This window comes from Apostichopus japonicus, chromosome 11, assembly GCF_037975245.1.
Source record: "Apostichopus japonicus isolate 1M-3 chromosome 11, ASM3797524v1, whole genome shotgun sequence".
NCBI classification, from domain to species: domain Eukaryota; kingdom Metazoa; phylum Echinodermata; class Holothuroidea; order Aspidochirotida; family Stichopodidae; genus Apostichopus; species Apostichopus japonicus.
The window spans coordinates 2507804-2527199 of NC_092571.1; the positions used below are offsets into that span (position 1 = coordinate 2507804).

The following is a 19396-nucleotide window of genomic DNA, read 5'->3' on the forward strand; positions in this document are numbered from 1 at the left end:
AAATACTTTTAATTGCTTGTTTTCTAACTGTATTTAGCTTTGTCTGTACAAGTGAATGAAGGAAGAAATGTTTGATTTGTGAAATTATCATTGGAGGTTGGCAGTATTACATGTAGAAATGTTTGACCCAAAGGTGGCAACCATTTGGAGGTCTTAATTCCTTGTCGAAGGTAGAAGAAAGTTATGCAATGTCGATGGTGTGTGTGTGTATGGACACAACAAATTTTTATCAAAACTTCAAAAAGTTGCTTTTAATTGTCTCTGTGGTTGTCTTTTGTCTTGCCTAGTTGTTATTTGTATCTTGTCTTCGTATTGCTTACTTCTTTTTGTATATACTTGTGTTTAGCTATATGTTTTGTAAAGCCCCATAGAATATCTTTTTAGTCATGGCGCTATAGAAATATTGTAATAATAATAATTATTGATCTTTTTTGGTTGGTAGTTTGTCACAAATTCTGTTTTTTTTTGTTCCATTCATTATAGACATCCTGGATAAGGTTGGCATGGAGATGTCACCTAAACACAATAAACCAGCAAATCAGTCAGAAAGCGTTAGTTCGTTAGGTGAGTAGTTTCTAATACACCAAAGATGAAAATTTTGCTACTTATTCTTTTTTAAATGGCGTGGGTGGGATTCCTCATGGTATTCCAACCAATGAATATGTGCTAGAAGGACTGGGTGGTTCAACGGAATGACCATATGAGATTATATCAGGCAATTCCTTCTTTCCTTGCGATAGTCATCGAGGAGATATCAGTGTCTTCAGATGCAGTCTTTCTAGTTGCAGTGGAAGTTTGAAAAGTAAATTTTGGTTCACTTGCAGTGCAAGAGTTTAATAATTTGTGTTGTGTATAAAGCCATCAGATTACCAATTTATAACATAACAAAACATAATAACAGTAATTTATGCAAGGATGTTTATTGATCTGTCTCAAATTTTTGATATGCCATGTTAAATTATGTCAAATTGACTTATTTCCAGGTGGTGAGCTTGGTGTACCAACAGAGGCTCTGAACAAGAAGGCAATAGCTATCATAAACAGAGTGAGGGACAAACTGACAGGTAAGACGGGTGCCATCACTGGTATTAAATGTAGGTTTGAACTTATCACTGTCCGACACTGCTTGTATAAACGTGTACAAGCGCAATTATAGGTAAATTGCTATTGTTACCACCATGAGGTTATAATGTGTGTCACCATATGTAATGCTGGTGTTAAAAGTTTCACAGTATGATACAGAGGCTTGTGATAGAATATTTCATTGTGTGTGTTCCACCATCTCTTGTATTGTCAAAGGTAAGACTGGTGTTACTGTTTTTAAATTGAAGAACTGTTTCACAGTATGGTACATAATCACGGGCAAGGATACAGGGTGATAGAATATTTCACCATCTCATGTATCGTGCAAGTAAGACTGGTGTTACCATTAAGTATCTGTTTCTCCCTACATTAGTAATATTGTAGATGGAACTGCTAATATGGTTCTCTCTATGCCTGTGGTATGTTTCCTATTTAATACTTTATGTCTTACTTCTAGGTCGTGATTTCTCATCTAAGGAGGCAGTTGATGTACCGACTCAGGTTGAGTTACTAATACAACAAGCCACATCTCACGAGAATCTATGCCAGTGTTACATTGGATGGTTAGTAACCCAAGTAATAGATATAGCCTGACTTGTATCTATGTATGTTAGATCCTCCTGGCAGGAACACGCGAAGAAGCCTCATTGGCTTATTAAAAGCCGCCAGCTGACCGAGTCAGTCTCCTATATTCATATTTAACGTCCATGATTATGAATTGTCAACAACTCTGTAACTGGACGACATACATTAATCTTGGAGTGACTCAAACTCGGGACTTTGTGATTGAAAGGCACCGGCGTTAACCACTGAGCTAACACTTGAATTTGGCCTTCAGTTGGTTGATAATGCTAACCCAGATATCAGCCCACACCCCCCCCCCCTCCCCAAGAAATTTTTAGTAAACTGGAAGATACTTGATTGTACTGTTTATGTTGTATCGCATACACATGGAATGTATTAATGTACTATTATATATCTATGTACTGTAGGTTTACTGCCACCCCCCATGAACCCCCCCCCCCCAAAGGTGGCAGGACTGTGCCCCTGATAATTTAACATGAAAAGAGCTTGGGCCAAACCTCCTGTTTTTACACTATTGCTAAAGACACTTTTTTTTTTCATTTCACAAACAGGTGTCCATTTTGGTGAGGCTCGTCTGTCCGTGCACGGTTACACCAGCAGCACCCAACGGTTCATATTGTACATAAGAGTTTGAGACTATCATGGTAAACAACATGAGAATAATGGTGTTTTTCTCAGGATTCTAGATCATTTCCAGTTAAAGGGAACATGCACCTTAACATCTTGTGTTAAGCTCCTCGCATTTTGAGAGAGCAGAATTTATTTGCAGTAAAAATAAGTTATATAGCATCTGTTATATATAACATGTTATACATAACAGTTATATAGTGTCTGTTAAATGATTGTAACGACTAATTTGTCTAAATATTAAACGTACCTAGTTTTGGCATGTGACGATTGCTACTCATTTCATTAATGTGCTTGCCTGTGTTGAAGTCATTCTTGCCTGTGTTAAAGTCACTGGGTTATGTTATATAACCACCTACTATAGTTGACATAATGTTCAGCCAACAATTACCAACTAATTACCATCTACTTTGGACAATTTTCTTCATCAAGTATATCTATGGATGTTTCGTTATTGCAATTTACTTTCTTATGTTCTTGTATAGCACAAAAAACTTGTGGGTTCAAGTTCTGTTTAACTAGATGTTCAGGGTTTAAGGTCAAAGCAATTGACTTGGCAGATACATCAAATTTTGTGAACTAGGAAATAGAGCATACTATATCCATTACAAGAATGCAAGGTACTTAAAATAAGTATGGGCCAGGGCAACTACACAAGTTCGGACTACAGGCATCGAGTATAGGCCCACTATTGGTTAAATCTAACAAGCTTACACAAGCCTATACCATTGTTAAAGCCCAACTTAGATCTACTATAAACTTGCCAGTGTCTTCTTTCGGGTGTTCTTTCTTCTTTGCTACGATTCGAACCCCCACCCCCTCCCCCTGCTCATGTTTTCTAACACTGACCTGGTGTAGGTACGTATTTAAGGTCATAACATTACAAGCACATGTATATACACGTGTACAAACATAATGTGCAGGACCAGATTAATTGTGCAGAGTCAGTAAATGAAGAAAGGAGCAGTTTACTAAATTTCCCCATCAGAATCTGCCTAGCCAATTATCAGATGGTGCTACACTTGTGCTATGGTTATTTAGAATTTTGTGCGATATTTAGTAGCATCCTTTTTATACATCATTTCTGTTATGGCCTGTTGTCAGAGAGCTTATTATTTTTGGTTTCAAAAGTCCTCCTCCCCCCCCCCCCCCCCCAATGTTGCTAGAACAATTGCATGATAAGGTTGAGAATTCTCTTATTGACCTTTCTGTGCAAAACTTAGAAAAAATGTAAGTTTTCCAAATGAATATATGAACAGGCTTTGACCTTTAAGGAAGTAATATAATGTATGTTAATAATGTATGTTAATAAGGTATGCAGAAATGAAATGTAGTTTGTAAACATTTGTTTTCCTTTCAATAAAACTGCTTATGTTTATAAACTTAGCAGTTTTATTCCAAGAAAAATAACTTTCAAATAATGCATTATTGGATTTTTTTTTAAAGTATTATCAAGATTCGGTCTGTCAATAATCACTTCACATCAATGGTATGAAAATAGTCAATTGAATTCTTAGAGAATTCAACACCAGAGTTCAACATTGTACCTTTGACATCCCACTTTTCAAAGATCTTGATGAAAATTTTGGAAATATTAGAAACTCTACTTAGAAGTCATAGTTTGGTAGTCCAGTGACAAAGATGGGTCCTGGCTGAGAGAAAAGTTGTAAACGTCTTAAATAAAGAAAAGTGAAACAAATTAAAATTATCTCTTTGTTGCATCATTTGAATCGCTGTCAAAGAAACGATATAGAATTGTGTGTTATGTAACATTAACAAGTTAAAGTGATTGCTACAAACGACACGTCTCTAACAAACATACTTTCGATATTAGATACCCTGAGAACACTAAGTACACTGCTGTGTATGAAAGTACCTCACTTTCCAATCAGTGAGAGACTACAGACCTGAAAGGGGGTCAGCCCGATATTCATAAGGACCATTAGTCATAAGGGTCATTGTTCATAAGGTTCGTTATTCATAACATGCAATTTTTCGATAAAAAGGTTCGCTATCCATAATGGAAATAAAGGTTCGTTATTCATAATAAAAAGGGATCATAATTCATAAGGTCCGGTATTCATAATGGAAACAAAGGTTTGATATTCATAATGGGCAAAACGGTTCGATATCCTTAATGGACAAAAAGGTTCGTTTTTCATAATGGGACAAAGGGTTCGATATTCATAATAGAACAACGGGTTCGTAATCCATAATAGACAAAAAGGTTCATTATTCATACTAGGAAGAAAGGTCTGATATTCATAATGGAGCGAGGGGTCCGTTATTCATAATGTGAAAAAAGGTTCGTTAGTCATAATAGGAGAGAAGTGCGTCATACAAGTGCAAAAGACGTCCTCCATTTTCCTACCGACTTGTACGGAAACGGCATAAACTTGTACGTTTCCTAAAGGGGGTCCTTTTCCTCTCCTTATTGTGAATGATAACGAACCCTTCGTCCTATTATGAATAACGAGCCTTTTTCACCATTATGAATATCGAACCTTTCCTCCTATTATGAATAACGAAACTTTTTGTCTATTATGGATTACAAACTCTTTGCTCTATTATGAATATCGAACCCTTCATCCTATTATGAATAACGAGCCTTTTTCACCATTATGAATATCGAACCCTTTTACCAATTATGAACAACAAACCTTTTTGCTCTATATGAATAGCCAACGTTATGAACAATGAACCTTATGAATATAGAACCTAATGAATATCGGGCTGTCACCCCTGAAAGTACTGCCTTAACTCTACACACCTCTCCCTCCTGCACTGGAATGGTACACAGTAACATGGAGCCTACCATCAGTAACTGCCTCCAAATTTTAGTATGCTTAAATTATGTTAAACAACTTTATCGGGGAACGTACTTTACCTACCCTAAAAACGATAATCCTAAACATTTTCACACAATGAAGTGGGGTAAAAATTGAGTGTCTGCATATTGTATGATATCTAGGCGAGTGAGTTTGATGATAAAATGGTTGCCGACGTGTGGACACAAGCAACCACTTTCTAGCTCTTTCCAGTTAAATGACAGTGACCTACCGTACCAACAGCTGTGACATTTGACCAGATGCCATAGTCAGTCATTTACTATATAAAGCTCACGAAAGTTTGCACGAGCAGTCCGCTTCCTGGCAGCCGTTGGCTAACAATTCATACGTAATTGTAATTTGTAGCCTATTCTGTATGGGGAGTAACTGCCAAAGAATGTAAATGGCAGATATATTCACCAGCTCGAAGGTTGTTCATTAGTTTTGTGGAGCGTGAGAAATTAGGCTAGCCTATCATATAATAGTATCGCTTAGGCCTAGCGATAGGCTAGCTCACGTAGGCACTGGCGTCTATACTAGTTGGAATGCTAACCTAGGTCTAGGTCTAATATGATATTCACTAGACAATTTACGTAAGTAAAGTAATTCACTTTATATCTTCCGACAAAATACTAGACCTACAGCTGGTTGGGCCTAATTACTTTCTGGTTAAGGCTAGTAGTACAGTAAGGCTAGGCCTAACTTAAATTTTAATTGTCTTTGAATTCCTACCAGAGTAGCCTACCATAGCCTAGGTTATGCCATCTAGCACTTAACAGAAACACATCCTTAAGAAACTAACTCGCAGCCGGACAAATTAGCTTAGGATGAAAGCTCTCACTTTGCTTTTTTTTTTCCATCAGGACAGGCAAGGCAGTATCCTGTTAATTTCCGGACCGGAAAAACGTTGGTTTCTTCTCCAACTTCCAAGAATAAAAACAATAGTTTCCTCCCTGAATTTATTTTTAGGGGTTGAAACCAACGTTTTTCAGGGGAGGAAAGAAAGACGGCTTGGCTGTGGAAAGAATTAATTTAGGTAGTGAAACAACTGTACGTAGTAAATGTATCTTTTGAATTAGGAGAGTTTGGTGAAAGAAAGGAACATATTTCAAAGAGACACTTGTAGTTATTGAAGAAACTGGTAAATGGGAAAACAACGATTTTAGGGGAGGAACCAAGGAAGGCATACCTATAGGCTAAATTTTCTGTCATTTCATTCCCACAATAATGCCATACAAGCAAACAACCCATTATGACCATGAATTCCACGCACGTAAATTACCCCATGTTCGCATACAATCCTTTGCAAACAATCCGGCATATTCACAAACACTTTTTATCTTCCAATCACTGAACAGTTACACAAGTAAGGTACCTGGTCACATTTTCTATTTTCCTTCATACTATCACAACTTCCTTTAGCTTACTCTACAAAGAAAATATGGGTCAGAGCCTACAGAACAACAGTCTCCTTCCTTGAAAATAGTATGTTAGTTTCCTTACCCATGTTATTTTGCACACTTAACGTGACCTTTCTCCCTTAAATCTTTTCCTACAGTTATTCCACTTACAAGTACAACATCTATTCTTTCCACATAGCCTAGCCAATATGCCTCCCATGAAAAACCTTAGTTAACTCCCCTGAAAATGTTACTTTCCCATCAAAACGTACTTGACTCCCCTATGATGTGGGGGAGGTAAGTTACTTAACTTTTTAGTGGGAGGAAAATAATGTTGTTAGGGGAGGGAAAAAATGGCCCCAGGCTAGGCAATACCAAATGAAAATGGGAAAACCTAGGCTAGCCCACCAAAGCGGAGGCTAGATAGAGATGAGGACGAACTAGCCTATCCTAGGCTTCTCATACAAGCAACGGTACTTTGTAAAATGAAATTCTCAAGCAATTAGGCCTAGCTCTGTGGTCTAATTGATGTTGGTGATGGTTCAAGTATGGAGAAAACTCTCCATGCAAGCTGATGTTACCTTGACCATTATAGTGAACAATGTACATCAAAGGAAGTTTTGGCATTTTATGAAGTACTCCATATGTAGGTTTGATAGCAATGTCTATAAGGTTCATTAATAAGTCATATATTGCAAGTATCCGAATTAAACAGGCACTTAGTAACAAAAAGAGGTACAGTTTATTCATGTTTGTAAACATTCATCGGAAAGGTATCTGCATACGCAAACTGGAAGATGATCTTATGTAAAACTACTAAAAAAAACTACTAAAATTTATTTCACACCATAGGTATATTGCTTTTATATTTGTGTTTACAGCATTGCATTGGCCACACTGATTCACAAGAAGACTCCATGAACCGTGACTGTAACATCCTGCTGAAGGTCTGAGACATTGAAGATTCTGTAATGCTTCCGTTAGGATATGCACAATTTACTATAGTAACACAGAAATATTTAAGCTCTGGTATTCGTTTCGTTATTTCTGCCATTAAACCACAATGATATACATTTGTTTATACATAGTTATATCAATGAGGCAGCAGTCAGGGTTGTTTAGGTAGTCAGGGTAGGGAGGGGAGGAAGGGAGGGAGTGTATAAAAATGAGTCTAGTTGCAATGTCTATCTGCTTTCCAATATATGAAATCTTCTTATCTTTTACAGTACTGTCTCAGGTGAGAGAAGATGAAGAAAATGGAAGGAAAATTGTGAGTCTTGGATGTCTGTAATGAAGCTGGATCAGGTTTAGAACAAGTGGTTGAAAGATCATAAACTCCACCAAATATGAGAATACCTTCAAGCCTGTCCTCTACAGAGAGATCTGGAAGTGCTATCTGGAGGTGATTTAACAGAAATTGGAGAAAAAGTAAGATTCAAGGGAAACATCAGTGTGAGCCAGTATCATGAACATCAGTCTTGTCCTCTCAACAGTTGATTGCTGTCAAGATCAGTGCTAAATGTACGAGACACGGTGCCTTAGCCTGTTGGAACCAGTCGGTATTTGGTGTGGTCTGTTTTTGTGCTAAATGTAGGAGACACTGTGCCTTAGCCTGTTGGGACCATTCAGTATTCGGTGTGGTCTGTTTTTGTGCTAAATGTACGAGACACTGTGCCTTAGCCTGTTGGGACCATTCAGTATTTGGTGTGGTCTGTTTTTGTGTTAATGTACGAGACACGGTGCCTTAGCCTGTTGGAACCAGTCGGTATTTGGTGTGGTCTGTTTTTGTGCTAAATGTAGGAGACACTGTGCCTTAGCCTGTTGGGACCATTCAGTATTCGGTGTGGTCTGTTTTTGTGCTAAATGTACGAGACACTGTGCCTTAGCCTGTTGGGACCATTCAGTATTTGGTGTGGTCTGTTTTTGTGTTAATGTACGAGACACGGTGCCTTAGCCTGTTGGAACCAGTCGGTATTTGGTGTGGTCTGTTTTTGTGCTAAATGTAGGAGACACTGTGCCTTAGCCTGTTGGGACCATTCAGTATTCGGTGTGGTCTGTTTTTGTGCTAAATGTACGAGACACTGTGCCTTAGCCTGTTGGGACCATTCAGTATTTGGTGTGGTCTGTTTTTGTGTTAATGTACGAGACACGGTGCCTTAGCCTGTTGGAACCAGTCGGTATTTGGTGTGGTCTTTTGGAGGTGATTTAACAGAAATTGGAGAAAAAGTAAGATTCAAGGGAAACATCAGTGTGAGCCAGTATCATGAACATCAGTCTTGTCCTCTCAACAGTTGATTGCTGTCAAGATCAGTGCTAAATGTACGAGACACGGTGCCTTAGCCTGTTGGAACCAGTCGGTATTTGGTGTGGTCTGTTTTTGTGCTAAATGTAGGAGACACTGTGCCTTAGCCTGTTGGGACCATTCAGTATTCGGTGTGGTCTGTTTTTGTGCTAAATGTACGAGACACTGTGCCTTAGCCTGTTGGGACCATTCAGTATTTGGTGTGGTCTGTTTTTGTGTTAATGTACGAGACACGGTGCCTTAGCCTGTTGGAACCAGTCGGTATTTGGTGTGGTCTGTTTTTGTGCTAAATGTAGGAGACACTGTGCCTTAGCCTGTTGGGACCATTCAGTATTCGGTGTGGTCTGTTTTTGTGCTAAATGTACGAGACACTGTGCCTTAGCCTGTTGGGACCATTCAGTATTTGGTGTGGTCTGTTTTTGTGTTAATGTACGAGACACGGTGCCTTAGCCTGTTGGAACCAGTCGGTATTTGGTGTGGTCTGTTTTTGTGCTAAATGTAGGAGACACTGTGCCTTAGCCTGTTGGGACCATTCAGTATTCGGTGTGGTCTGTTTTTGTGCTAAATGTACGAGACACTGTGCCTTAGCCTGTTGGGACCATTCAGTATTTGGTGTGGTCTGTTTTTGTGTTAATGTACGAGACACGGTGCCTTAGCCTGTTGGAACCAGTCGGTATTTGGTGTGGTCTTTTTTTGTGCTAAATGTACGAGACACGGTGCCTTAGCCTGTTGGAACCAGTCGGTATTTGGTGTGGTCTGTTTTTGTGCTAAATGTACGACACACGGTGCCTTAGCCTGTTGGGACCATTCAGTATTGGTGTGGTCTGTTTTTGTGTTAAATGTAGGAGACATGGTGCCTTAGCCTGTTGGATCCAGTCGGTATTTGGTGTGGTCTGTTTTTGTGCTAAATGTACGAGACACTGTGCCTTAGCCTGTTGGGACCATTCAGTATTGGTGTGGTCTGTTTTTGTGTTAAATGTACGAGACATGGTGCCTTAGCCTGTTGGAACCAGTCGGTATTTGGTGTGGTCTGTTTTTGTGCTAAATGTACGAGACACGGTGCCTTAGCCTGTTGGAACCAGTCGGTATTTGGTGTGGTCTGTTTTTGTGCTAAATGTACGACACACGGTGTCTTAGCCTATTGAAAAAAGTTGGTAATTGGAGTGGTGTGTTTTTGTGCCAAATGTAAGAGACACAGTGCCTTAGCCTGTTGGAACCAGTTGCTATGTTTTTGTGCTAAATGTACGCGACACGGTGCCTTAGCCTGTTGGAACCAGTCGGTATTTGATGTGGGTTTTTTTTGTGCTAAACTACTATTCTTACAGAAAGGCTGAACAAGTTCCATGATATAGTTTGAACAGAGTTACACATTCCACTCATTCCAAGCAACCATGACAACATCAAAATGAAGCTAATTGGTGTCTTAGTTTAGTGGTATGAGATGCTAATTAATGTAGTCTGTTTTTGTGCTAAATTATTGAGACATGGTGCCTTAGTTTATTGGTATTAGTTTTTAATGAGTGTTGTCTGTTTTGTGCCAAATGTAGGAGACATTGTGCCTAAGCCTGTTTGAACCAGGCGGTATTTGGTGTTGCCTGTTTTTGTGCTAAATGTATAAGACCTCAGCCTTAGCCTATTGGAACCAGTCGGTAATTGGAACCAGTCGGTAATTGGAACCAGTCGGTAATTGGTGTGGTGTGTTTGTATTAAGTTGATAAGTTCTGCCTTAGTTAATTGATATGAGTTGCTAATTAGTGTGGTCTGTTTGTTCTCAATTGAAGAGGAGTGCTGTGGTAATTTGTTGGTAATCAGTGTGGTGTGTTTGTATTAAATTCATAAGTTTTGCCTTAGTTTATTGATATGAGTGGCTAACTAGTGTGGTCTGTTTGTGCTAAATTAATGAGACCTGGTGCCTTAGTTTGTTGGAATCATTTTGTAATTAGTAATTTGGTTGTCTTAAATTGATGATTGTTGCCTTAGATTGTTGGAAAGAGTTGCCAATAAGTGTGGTCTGGGTTGTGGTAAATTAAAAAGACAGTTGATTGTTGTCAAGATCAAAAACTCAAAGATGAGCTGATTTGATGAAAAAACACCAGCTAAGCTGGAAAGCTGCAATATACAGTCAAGGTTAGTCATAAGAAAGAAAGGTTCCTAAAAATGTAATGTATATTTACTTATATTTCCACCAGTAAAGTTTCAATCACAGCCTAAACTTTGTTGGAATAAGTTGCTAATTAGTGTTTAATCTTTTGTGCTAAATGTACGAGACTTACTCTGAAGAAAACTGGCTAATTTCTTTTGCATTCCTCTCCTTTCATTAGGGATCTGAGGATTATGTTGGTCAACAATTAGCTTTTTGACATAGCGCCACCCCACCATCCTTCACTCTATTACTTACCCGCCATTTACAAAATGTACACGTCCTTGGATACCAACACAACGCTACCGAGTACACTTTCAATTCATAGTGTGTCTCTTCAAAAGGACTTCCTATTCTTTCCGTCCGCCGTCTTAGGCTGGAGACTAATTCTTTCTGGTAAGTGAAGTCTATGATCAATTTCATTGTATAGAAGCCATTTAAAACCCGTAGGGAGGGGCTGTTTTGCCAATATGACAACCCCTTACCCAGCTGTAACCACCCCTCTAGTCGAAAAACCTAAACCTCTCTGATTTTGACATAGACATTAATGACTGGATCCCTGTACAAAAATAGCAGAAAAAGACAACGTCCAAACTCCGTTGAAATAAACCCATCTCCTAACTCCAAACCAACCACCAAAAAGTCTGCTCAAACAATCGTTGTATCAGGAATCTTACCAGAACTATAAAAAAAACCAATAACACTTGCTAAACTAATCAATGAAGAAAAACCAAATGCCATGATCTCAAATATAAACCGTCTTCGTAGTAACGTCATCCTAATCGCTCCCATGACCCTAAATCTGCAAATATCCTCCTGAAACCATGGACTCAAAAGACTAAACTAGGCAACCCCAAACCAAGAATCCCCCAAAAAGTATGACAAAGAAACTTCTCCGTAGTAGCCTGTGGCATAAACCCTGAAATTCAAATCAAAGATATTGAACAGGAACTCAAAGACCAAGAATACACCCCAATACAAACTAAAAGACTCATTAGTCATGCCACAAACAATACAACTTGGAAAGTAAAAATAACGTTTGAAGAACAAGAGCCTCAACAATCCCTAATCAAACAAGGTTTCTACTTAGGATACTCTAAACACAAAACAGAAGAATACATGATCGGGCTAATCAGGCAGAGACCATCATGCTCTGTTAATTTTGTGTAGGACCCTGGTTAATTTAAAAGGAAGAAATCCCTTTAGTACCCTTAAGTTTCTGAAAGGTTTCTTCTTTGGGATAACGGTGGAGAGACATATCGATGTTCTCTTTTGGGTCTGATCGTCAGGAAAATGCAGATTAAACTGCCGTGTCCATTTGGAACCTGGGAATTGAACCCTGCTACTGGAACAGATGTTTTCCATCAGAGCATAGACAATGATTCAGAGAAATATGGCCTTTATATTAATAATCTGTTGTTTTCTTTCCCAAATTTTTCTCTTTGGTTAAACAATGAGTGAAAAGATTAATTCGGTTGGAAGCAGCACCGCCCTTTTTCACCCCCTTTTTTTTTGGAGGGGGGGGGGAGAGACCTATTAGCCCTTAGGGTCTGAAAATATTACAATAGGATTATTGTGGTGGACAGGACAGACAACAGTTATTTTTGCTCATAACTGAATGTATGATGTCCAGGGATCACAAGGAAGTATCAAACGCCTGATCAAAAATGCTGTTTTTTTGTTCTATCGTAATTGGTCAGAATAAAGAAATTGAGAGCCAAAATAAAAATAGTTTATCTGGCCTTGTAGACTGCAATTATGTCTTCTACAAATAATAGAAAGTGAGTATCCATTTCTGTTTGTGACAGCAACAACAACAAAATGACTGCAAATTATCAAGTTTTTGTAAACATGCTCTATTCAGGGATTCAAATCTCAAATTCCACTCAAATATACCCCCATACTTATGAACTGTCAGGTAGCTCAAGCTGACAAACTTACTACAAAGATGAGAATAGGCCTTATGTGGTTCAGAATTGAATGACATTTCTCACAATTAATTGAATTGACTTCTCCCTCCGACTACTCTCACCCATAGAAAATACCCTCCACCCAAGAATACTTAAAAAAAAAGGCCATGGCTTACCAAGAACCTCTTTGCGTTAATTTTCAGATTCCAATGAACCTTCCATCAGCAAAGGAATGGCGCAACTCGGTCTAAAGGACAATCGACCGCTGGTAGAAAGGCTGGACCGGTACACCGCCAACCAGCCGGACCTGGCCGCCAAGCCCAACTTCACGGCATTCCCACCGGACTTTAAGCCGTCACCTTGCAAACCGCTCCTCTTTGACATAGCTCTGAACCATATAGAGTTGCCCTCCTTGGACGAGAAACTGGAACAAAATAAATCGGCCGCGCAGGGGGGTGTAACTCCTTCACCCTTAATCTGCGTCCGTGAGGTCTTTTGTATACATAAGCCGGTTGTACTTGGGAGGGCTCTCACTCTTCTCCTGCATGTGCTGTCATCATCTTTTATTTAAGTTTTATTTGCTTTGTTTTTTTTAGTAGAGAAAACTACTCCTTGTTGCAATGCAAACACAAAGATGGGGGAAGGCCAAAAAGAATAACACTCACTTTTTTAACGTGGCTTGGCCCAAAAAAAATTTGAAGATTATTCAAAATGGGAATTGGAATTTTATATATTTTGGATTTGGTGTTTGTGTGTTAATCTTGTTAAGAGAAAAAGAAGAAAAAAAGAGCATCTTTATTTGATGGGGCTTTAGAGATTTAAAAATGGGTTTCGGTTGTTGATTTCTTGGTCTACAAACATTGTGGTGCTTGACCGACTGACACTTTATAGGGATGTTAAGGTGACTGAATTTGATATTGGCAGGAGTTATGGATGGTAGTTGGAAAAACCAGGGGTGGGGGGGGGGGGGTGGTGAGGCGAAGGATAGAGAAGGAGAAATGAAAGTGTTGAAAGTGAAGAGGGAGAATCTTTGAATTGAATTTTCAGTTTGCAGTAGCACAGGTTTACTGATAAGGCTATATTTAAAGAAACTTTCAATAATGCACTCTTCATGTATATAATTTGGGGTGTGGTAGTCGGGGGGGTGGGGCATGATTGAGAAGGCAATGAAAGGGATCGACCTTTCCACATTAAGTTTGTGCTATGGTAGTATCGTCTCCTTTTTCAAACTGGAGGGCAAAAATGTAAAAATTAAGAGTTCTCTGAAACTAATTCAAAATAAGGTTTAGTTAATAAATGAAAGTTAAAGAAAATGATATTGATGGTAGCAGGGGTGCCATGGTATTGTAAACTGAATCATCAATCAGCCATGGAAGGCCAACTCCTTTTTATTGGGAACTTGTTGCCAAGCAAACCAATGGATTCAAGCCCTGTCTGGCTAAAGTAAGATGGGGTTATTATTTTTATCCAGGAGAAATCCATTCGTTTTCCCCTCATATGAAAATGGTCTTCCAAATGTTTAAAAAATGTGTAAAAATGTCCAAAAAGAATGAACTGGTGTGAATTGGATAGCCACCTAGTGTGAAGTAAAAAGGCCATAGGGCTTATCCTATATGTACATGTGACTGCTTAGTATCATTAAATGACTGCCCTCCAGGCTGATATTATAAATAATAGAAACATTATAGAAACTAACTGTCTGTTGTCACCCAACCATCTCAATAGTAGATGCAGGTATCACTAAGAATGTTTATGAAATATGTATTGCATGTTTTGATTAGTATTTGCATAATAATTTGATAAGGGATAACCTGTTTCTGGACAGGTAGTTGAAGGGCATTAACTGTGGTGGGAGGGATGAAGAAACATCCTGTCCATGAACTGATTTGTCATTAAAAAAAAAAAGTCAAAAAAAGTCATTTCCAAGTATCACTCTTTTTTTTCTTCCTTTTACTGGTATTGTAAAAGGAAAAGCAGAGGTTGAGTTTGAGCCAGGGACCTTGAGATGCAAAAGCAAAAGTCTTTACCACTAGACCATTAGGTGGGTCTCTGGTAACAGAAGCTTTTTAAATATTTAAAGATCCTGCTGTTTGGACTTAGTCGTTTTTTTAAAACATTTTCTCCACTACTCCTCCCCCCTGACTAGCTATTGGCTAGTCAGGGGGGAGGGGTGGCGGCAAACTCCACTTGTCCGCGCGTGAACCTTGTCAGGGGGAGGGGTGGCGGCGAACTCCACTTGTCCGCGCCTTTACCTTGTCAGGGGAGGGGGAGGGGGCGGCGACCTCACCTTCTCCGCGCCTTTCCCCTGTCTCCCCTTCGGTACTCACCTTATCCACCTGTCAGGAGGAGGGGGACCGCCCGCCTTCGGGATTCACCTTTTCCACTTGTCAGAACTCCTTTTGCAAATACTCACCTGGGACTTGAACCGATGCAATCCAAACCAATCGCTTACTGAACGATGGAGCTACCAATTACACCATTTCGGTTCCCTCTGGAAAAACTTCGTTTCTTATATTTATACTTCCACTCCCTCCAGAAGGTAGAAAAGTAAAAGGCTCTGTCTGGACATGAACGGCAGACATGATGCTCTGTCTGGGGTTCGAACCGGAGACATGGAGTTTGTCTGTCTCTCCAGTCCAGAGCACTACCAACTGCGCCACTAGAACTGTTAAGAATTAATGCTCGTTTCTAATATTTAAACTTCAGATTCCAGAATGGAATCAGGAAAAGAGCAGAAAATCAAAATGCTCTGTCTGGGGTTCGAACCGGAGACATGGAGTTTGTCTGTCTCTCCAGTCCAGAGCACTACCAACTGCGCCACTAGAACTGTTAAGAATTAATGCTCGTTTCTAATATTTAAACTTCAGATTCCAGAATGGAATCAGGAAAAGAGCAGAAAATCAAAATGCTCTGTCTGGGGTTCGAACCGGAGACATGGAGTTTGTCTGTCTCTCTCAGTTACAGAGCACTACCAACTGCGCCACTAGAACTGTTAAGAATTAATGCTCGTTTCTACTATTTAAACTTCAGATTCCAGAATGGAATCAGGAAAAGAGCAGAAAATCAAAATGCTCTGTCTGGGTTTCGAACCGGAGACATGGAGTTTGTCTGTCTCTCTCAGTTACAGAGCACTACCAACTGCGACACTAGAACTGTCGAGAATTAATGCTCGTTTCTAATATTAGGAGGCAAATAAATAGAAAATCAAATGCATCCTCTGGTGTTTGAACTCAAGACAAGGAGTTTGTCTCATTTTTTCAGTTTATTGACAATTTCTTTGTACAAAACAATAATAAATATGCAAAATTATACAACATAACAACTGCGCCACAGTAACTGTTAATTGAGAAATGATAGGCTTTTCTAATATTTTAACTGCAAAATGAGGAAAAGAAATACCAGTTGAATTCTAGACAAAGAGTTTGTCTTACTTTCTATACATAGCACTAACCACTGTTCCTGTTTAGAAATAATAATTATTTATTTATTTGATTTATTTTGTTTTTTTCACGTGCAAATATACAATGTGAAAGGAAGTCTTCTATAAAGCATACAATAGCTTAACAATGTAGAAGACTCCCTGAAGAAAGAAAAGAGATATGATAAGTGATATGATAAGTATTATTTTCTTTCAGTTTATTGACAATGTCATTGTACAAAACAGTGATGAATATGACTTCACTTATGAAACTCAGACGTCGCCTACGTAGAACTTATATTATATCATCTCCCGAGACCCAACTCTATAAACCCAAATTAACTAGCAATAAACAGACAAATATTGGCGGATGAACATAACCACGTCCAAAACAACTGCGATTCAATCATTAATGATAAAAACCCGAAACACTTTTGGAAAATTAAAAAAAAAAAAAAATCATTAACCCCATTACAACCCCAAACACAGGTAAAACAGACCAAGGCATTAGAGATAACGTAGGTAACCTCATCACAAAAACCCAAGACCAAATAAAGCTAATTGAATCGTACTTTAAAAGTATATTCAAATATCTGCGATGGCCCCCATACGATATCAGCTGTAAACACGAAATAGACCGTACAATTATCAGTAATGCAACTAGCTTTAACCCTGGCAACCCCTTAGGATGTCTCAACGAAAACATCCCTCTACTCAAAAAAAAAAAAATAGATATAAACAATTGGTATAGTGCCACTATAAAATGCATCCTCCACTGGTCTTGACAACATAAATGACCAAATGCTTAAAAACTCCCAGTCCGATATTCATTAACTCTCATATTTTCCTTACCCATTATTTCCCAACCCCATGGAAATCCCCCCAAAAGATTTTAATACCGAAGCTAAGTAAAGACCGCAACAAAATTCAAAACTATCGACCAATTAGTCTCCTCCCCAGCCTTAGGTATGATTTTCGAAAGAATTAAAGATAACCGCACCAGAACCCACCTAGAGGAAATTAATCACCTTTCCCCGTATCAAACGGGCTAATTCCGCGCACACAAATCTACAATAAACCAACTTTCTGCTTATCTTTTAGGCAGAACAAAGGTTTGAGAATCCTTTGTTCGTCCTAAAAGTTTTTCGGGTTTCTATTGTTCCTCTGAAGTTGCAAACTGACCAAAAAAGAAAAGAAAAAAGAGGCTGATAGAGGGCGCTCGACGCATCTTGCCAGTCATACGTGATTTCAAAGCAGTCAAATCAAACCTTTCTTATTCATAAATGTTCTCCAGTTTTACGGTGTTGTTTCCTCGGAAGTTGTATGCTAAGCGATAGAAGTGTTCAATGTTTTAATCGCAATTTTTCTTCAAAACTGGAACGGAGGGTGATAAAATACTGCCTGATACCGTTGTTTTAACTGGTTGTTGTATATTAATAGTTTTCAACCGCTCCGCGACATGACTCGGCTATGCAGATTCAGGAAACGGTGCCTTGACCATTACTTTAGCAACTAGGCAATCAAAAGAATTAAGATCTTTTAAGGACTAAAAAATGTAGAATTTATATTCCAAAATGTTTCAATACCCAGAGAGAACAGTCTTCCTGTGTGAAATAAAGACATACAGATGCTCTATGTATGAGCACATGGACATATTCAATGATCAATTTGAGCATGAAAGGCAGCTCTGCAACCCCTTTAATAATTAATGAGTTACATTACATTGTTTTATTTACACTATTTCAGTTCCAAGTTCAGTACTCACTGAAGGTTTCGATTCTCTATCTGCCTTCAGTTTAGGTAAGATCTTGGGATTTTCATCCCTACATATCGCTAGATATTGCTAGAAATCCATACAGTACAGTGTTCTTGGTATTTCTTGAGATTTTTCGGGCCTGATCTTGAGAAATTGCAAAATCGGGAGTGGTCACACTCCATTTAGGTCAGTTCACGGCCTCTAGACGTCACTAATACACAGCCCGATCACTAGACTTGTTATCGATGAAGTGGTGTTGCCGGACTTTGTCAAGGTTTTGGTACTACAGGCGAAGGTTATTAATTAAGTTTTGAAACTCATCGGGAAGCGATAAGAGGGGTGGGGCGTAGGGGTTGTGGGGGGTGTTCATGCAGATTGGAACAATCTCAAGAAGTGATAGGTGCGTCCGCCTCCCCCCCCCCACTCCCCCCTCATGCACTACATGATATTCACAGGAGATGTGCTCAATTCTCCAATCACATGCGGAATTTATTTTTAGATTCATTGTATGAGTTACGGTACTAGGTTTAGGGTAACAATTAGCATTCAGGTCGGAGTATAACATTTAATATCTGGATGGCAGTGTTGCATCGAAGGACATATGTCTAGTGCAGTTCGCATATAGATCCTGGTCTAATACCGAAATGCATGATGTTCCCGACGACTCGGTTGAGTTCGAGACCAGCCACAGTTGGTTTCATAGCACAATTGTTTATATATATATATATATATATATATTTTGACGTTTTCATATTTCCTCACTCACTAATGCAAATATAAATATATATATATATATATATATATATATATATATATTTGCATTAGTGAGAGAGGAAATATGAAAACGTCAAAATGGAGTTGTCGGTGTAAGGGGTAAGGTGAGGCGCACGCCCCTTCTGAAATCATCGATCCGTCACTGGCTACCCTATGTGTATAATAGGGATCAGCCCTGTAATTATGTCACTGTTCCTTTTTTCTCTTCCTGGTTGCTAGCCGTTTATTCTACTCCCTCCTTTTCCTCTATTTCTTCTCCCTTGCTTTCCCTATTTTTTTTCCCCTTTTTTCTTCTCTCTTTTTTTTCTCTCCTCTTTTTCTTACCCGGGAGGCGCGCGCCCCAACGCCCCTGGATTCTTGTACATTTCTGAGCATGAGGATAATCGCAGCTTTGATTTGAAGCTATGTCGACAAGGATTTCAGACTATTGGCAGCTGACTCCAATTTACATTTGACCTCTTAACAGAACTGCTTAAAGTGTAATACTCAGAGAGGGGGACTTACCACCTAATTATGACATTTTACCGATGCTACAGATGTTAACTAAACTCGACTACGAGGTTTTTGTATTTT

General features: G+C 38.9%; 1 protein-coding gene and 1 long non-coding RNA gene across 3 annotated transcripts in view; both read left to right on the forward strand.

Moving 5' to 3' along the window:
* Positions 1-3247, forward strand: part of LOC139975837 (serine/threonine-protein kinase mTOR-like) — a 97830-nt gene extending 94583 nt beyond the window's left edge. For both annotated transcript variants that reach the window (XM_071984061.1, XM_071984062.1), the window contains exons 53-56: positions 484-564; positions 984-1064; positions 1541-1646; positions 2220-3247. In XM_071984061.1, the coding sequence (XP_071840162.1) occupies positions 484-564; positions 984-1064; positions 1541-1646; positions 2220-2235 (284 nt within the window). In that variant the 3' untranslated portion in view covers positions 2236-3247. The remainder of the gene's footprint in view (positions 1-483; positions 565-983; positions 1065-1540; positions 1647-2219) is intronic.
* Positions 3248-8718: 5471 nt separating this feature from the next.
* Positions 8719-14798, forward strand: LOC139975846 (uncharacterized). The gene is made up of 3 exons (XR_011795923.1): positions 8719-8749; positions 11147-11361; positions 13079-14798. It is a non-coding gene; the product is annotated as an uncharacterized lncRNA (long non-coding RNA).
* Positions 14799-19396: the final 4598 nt, after the last annotated feature.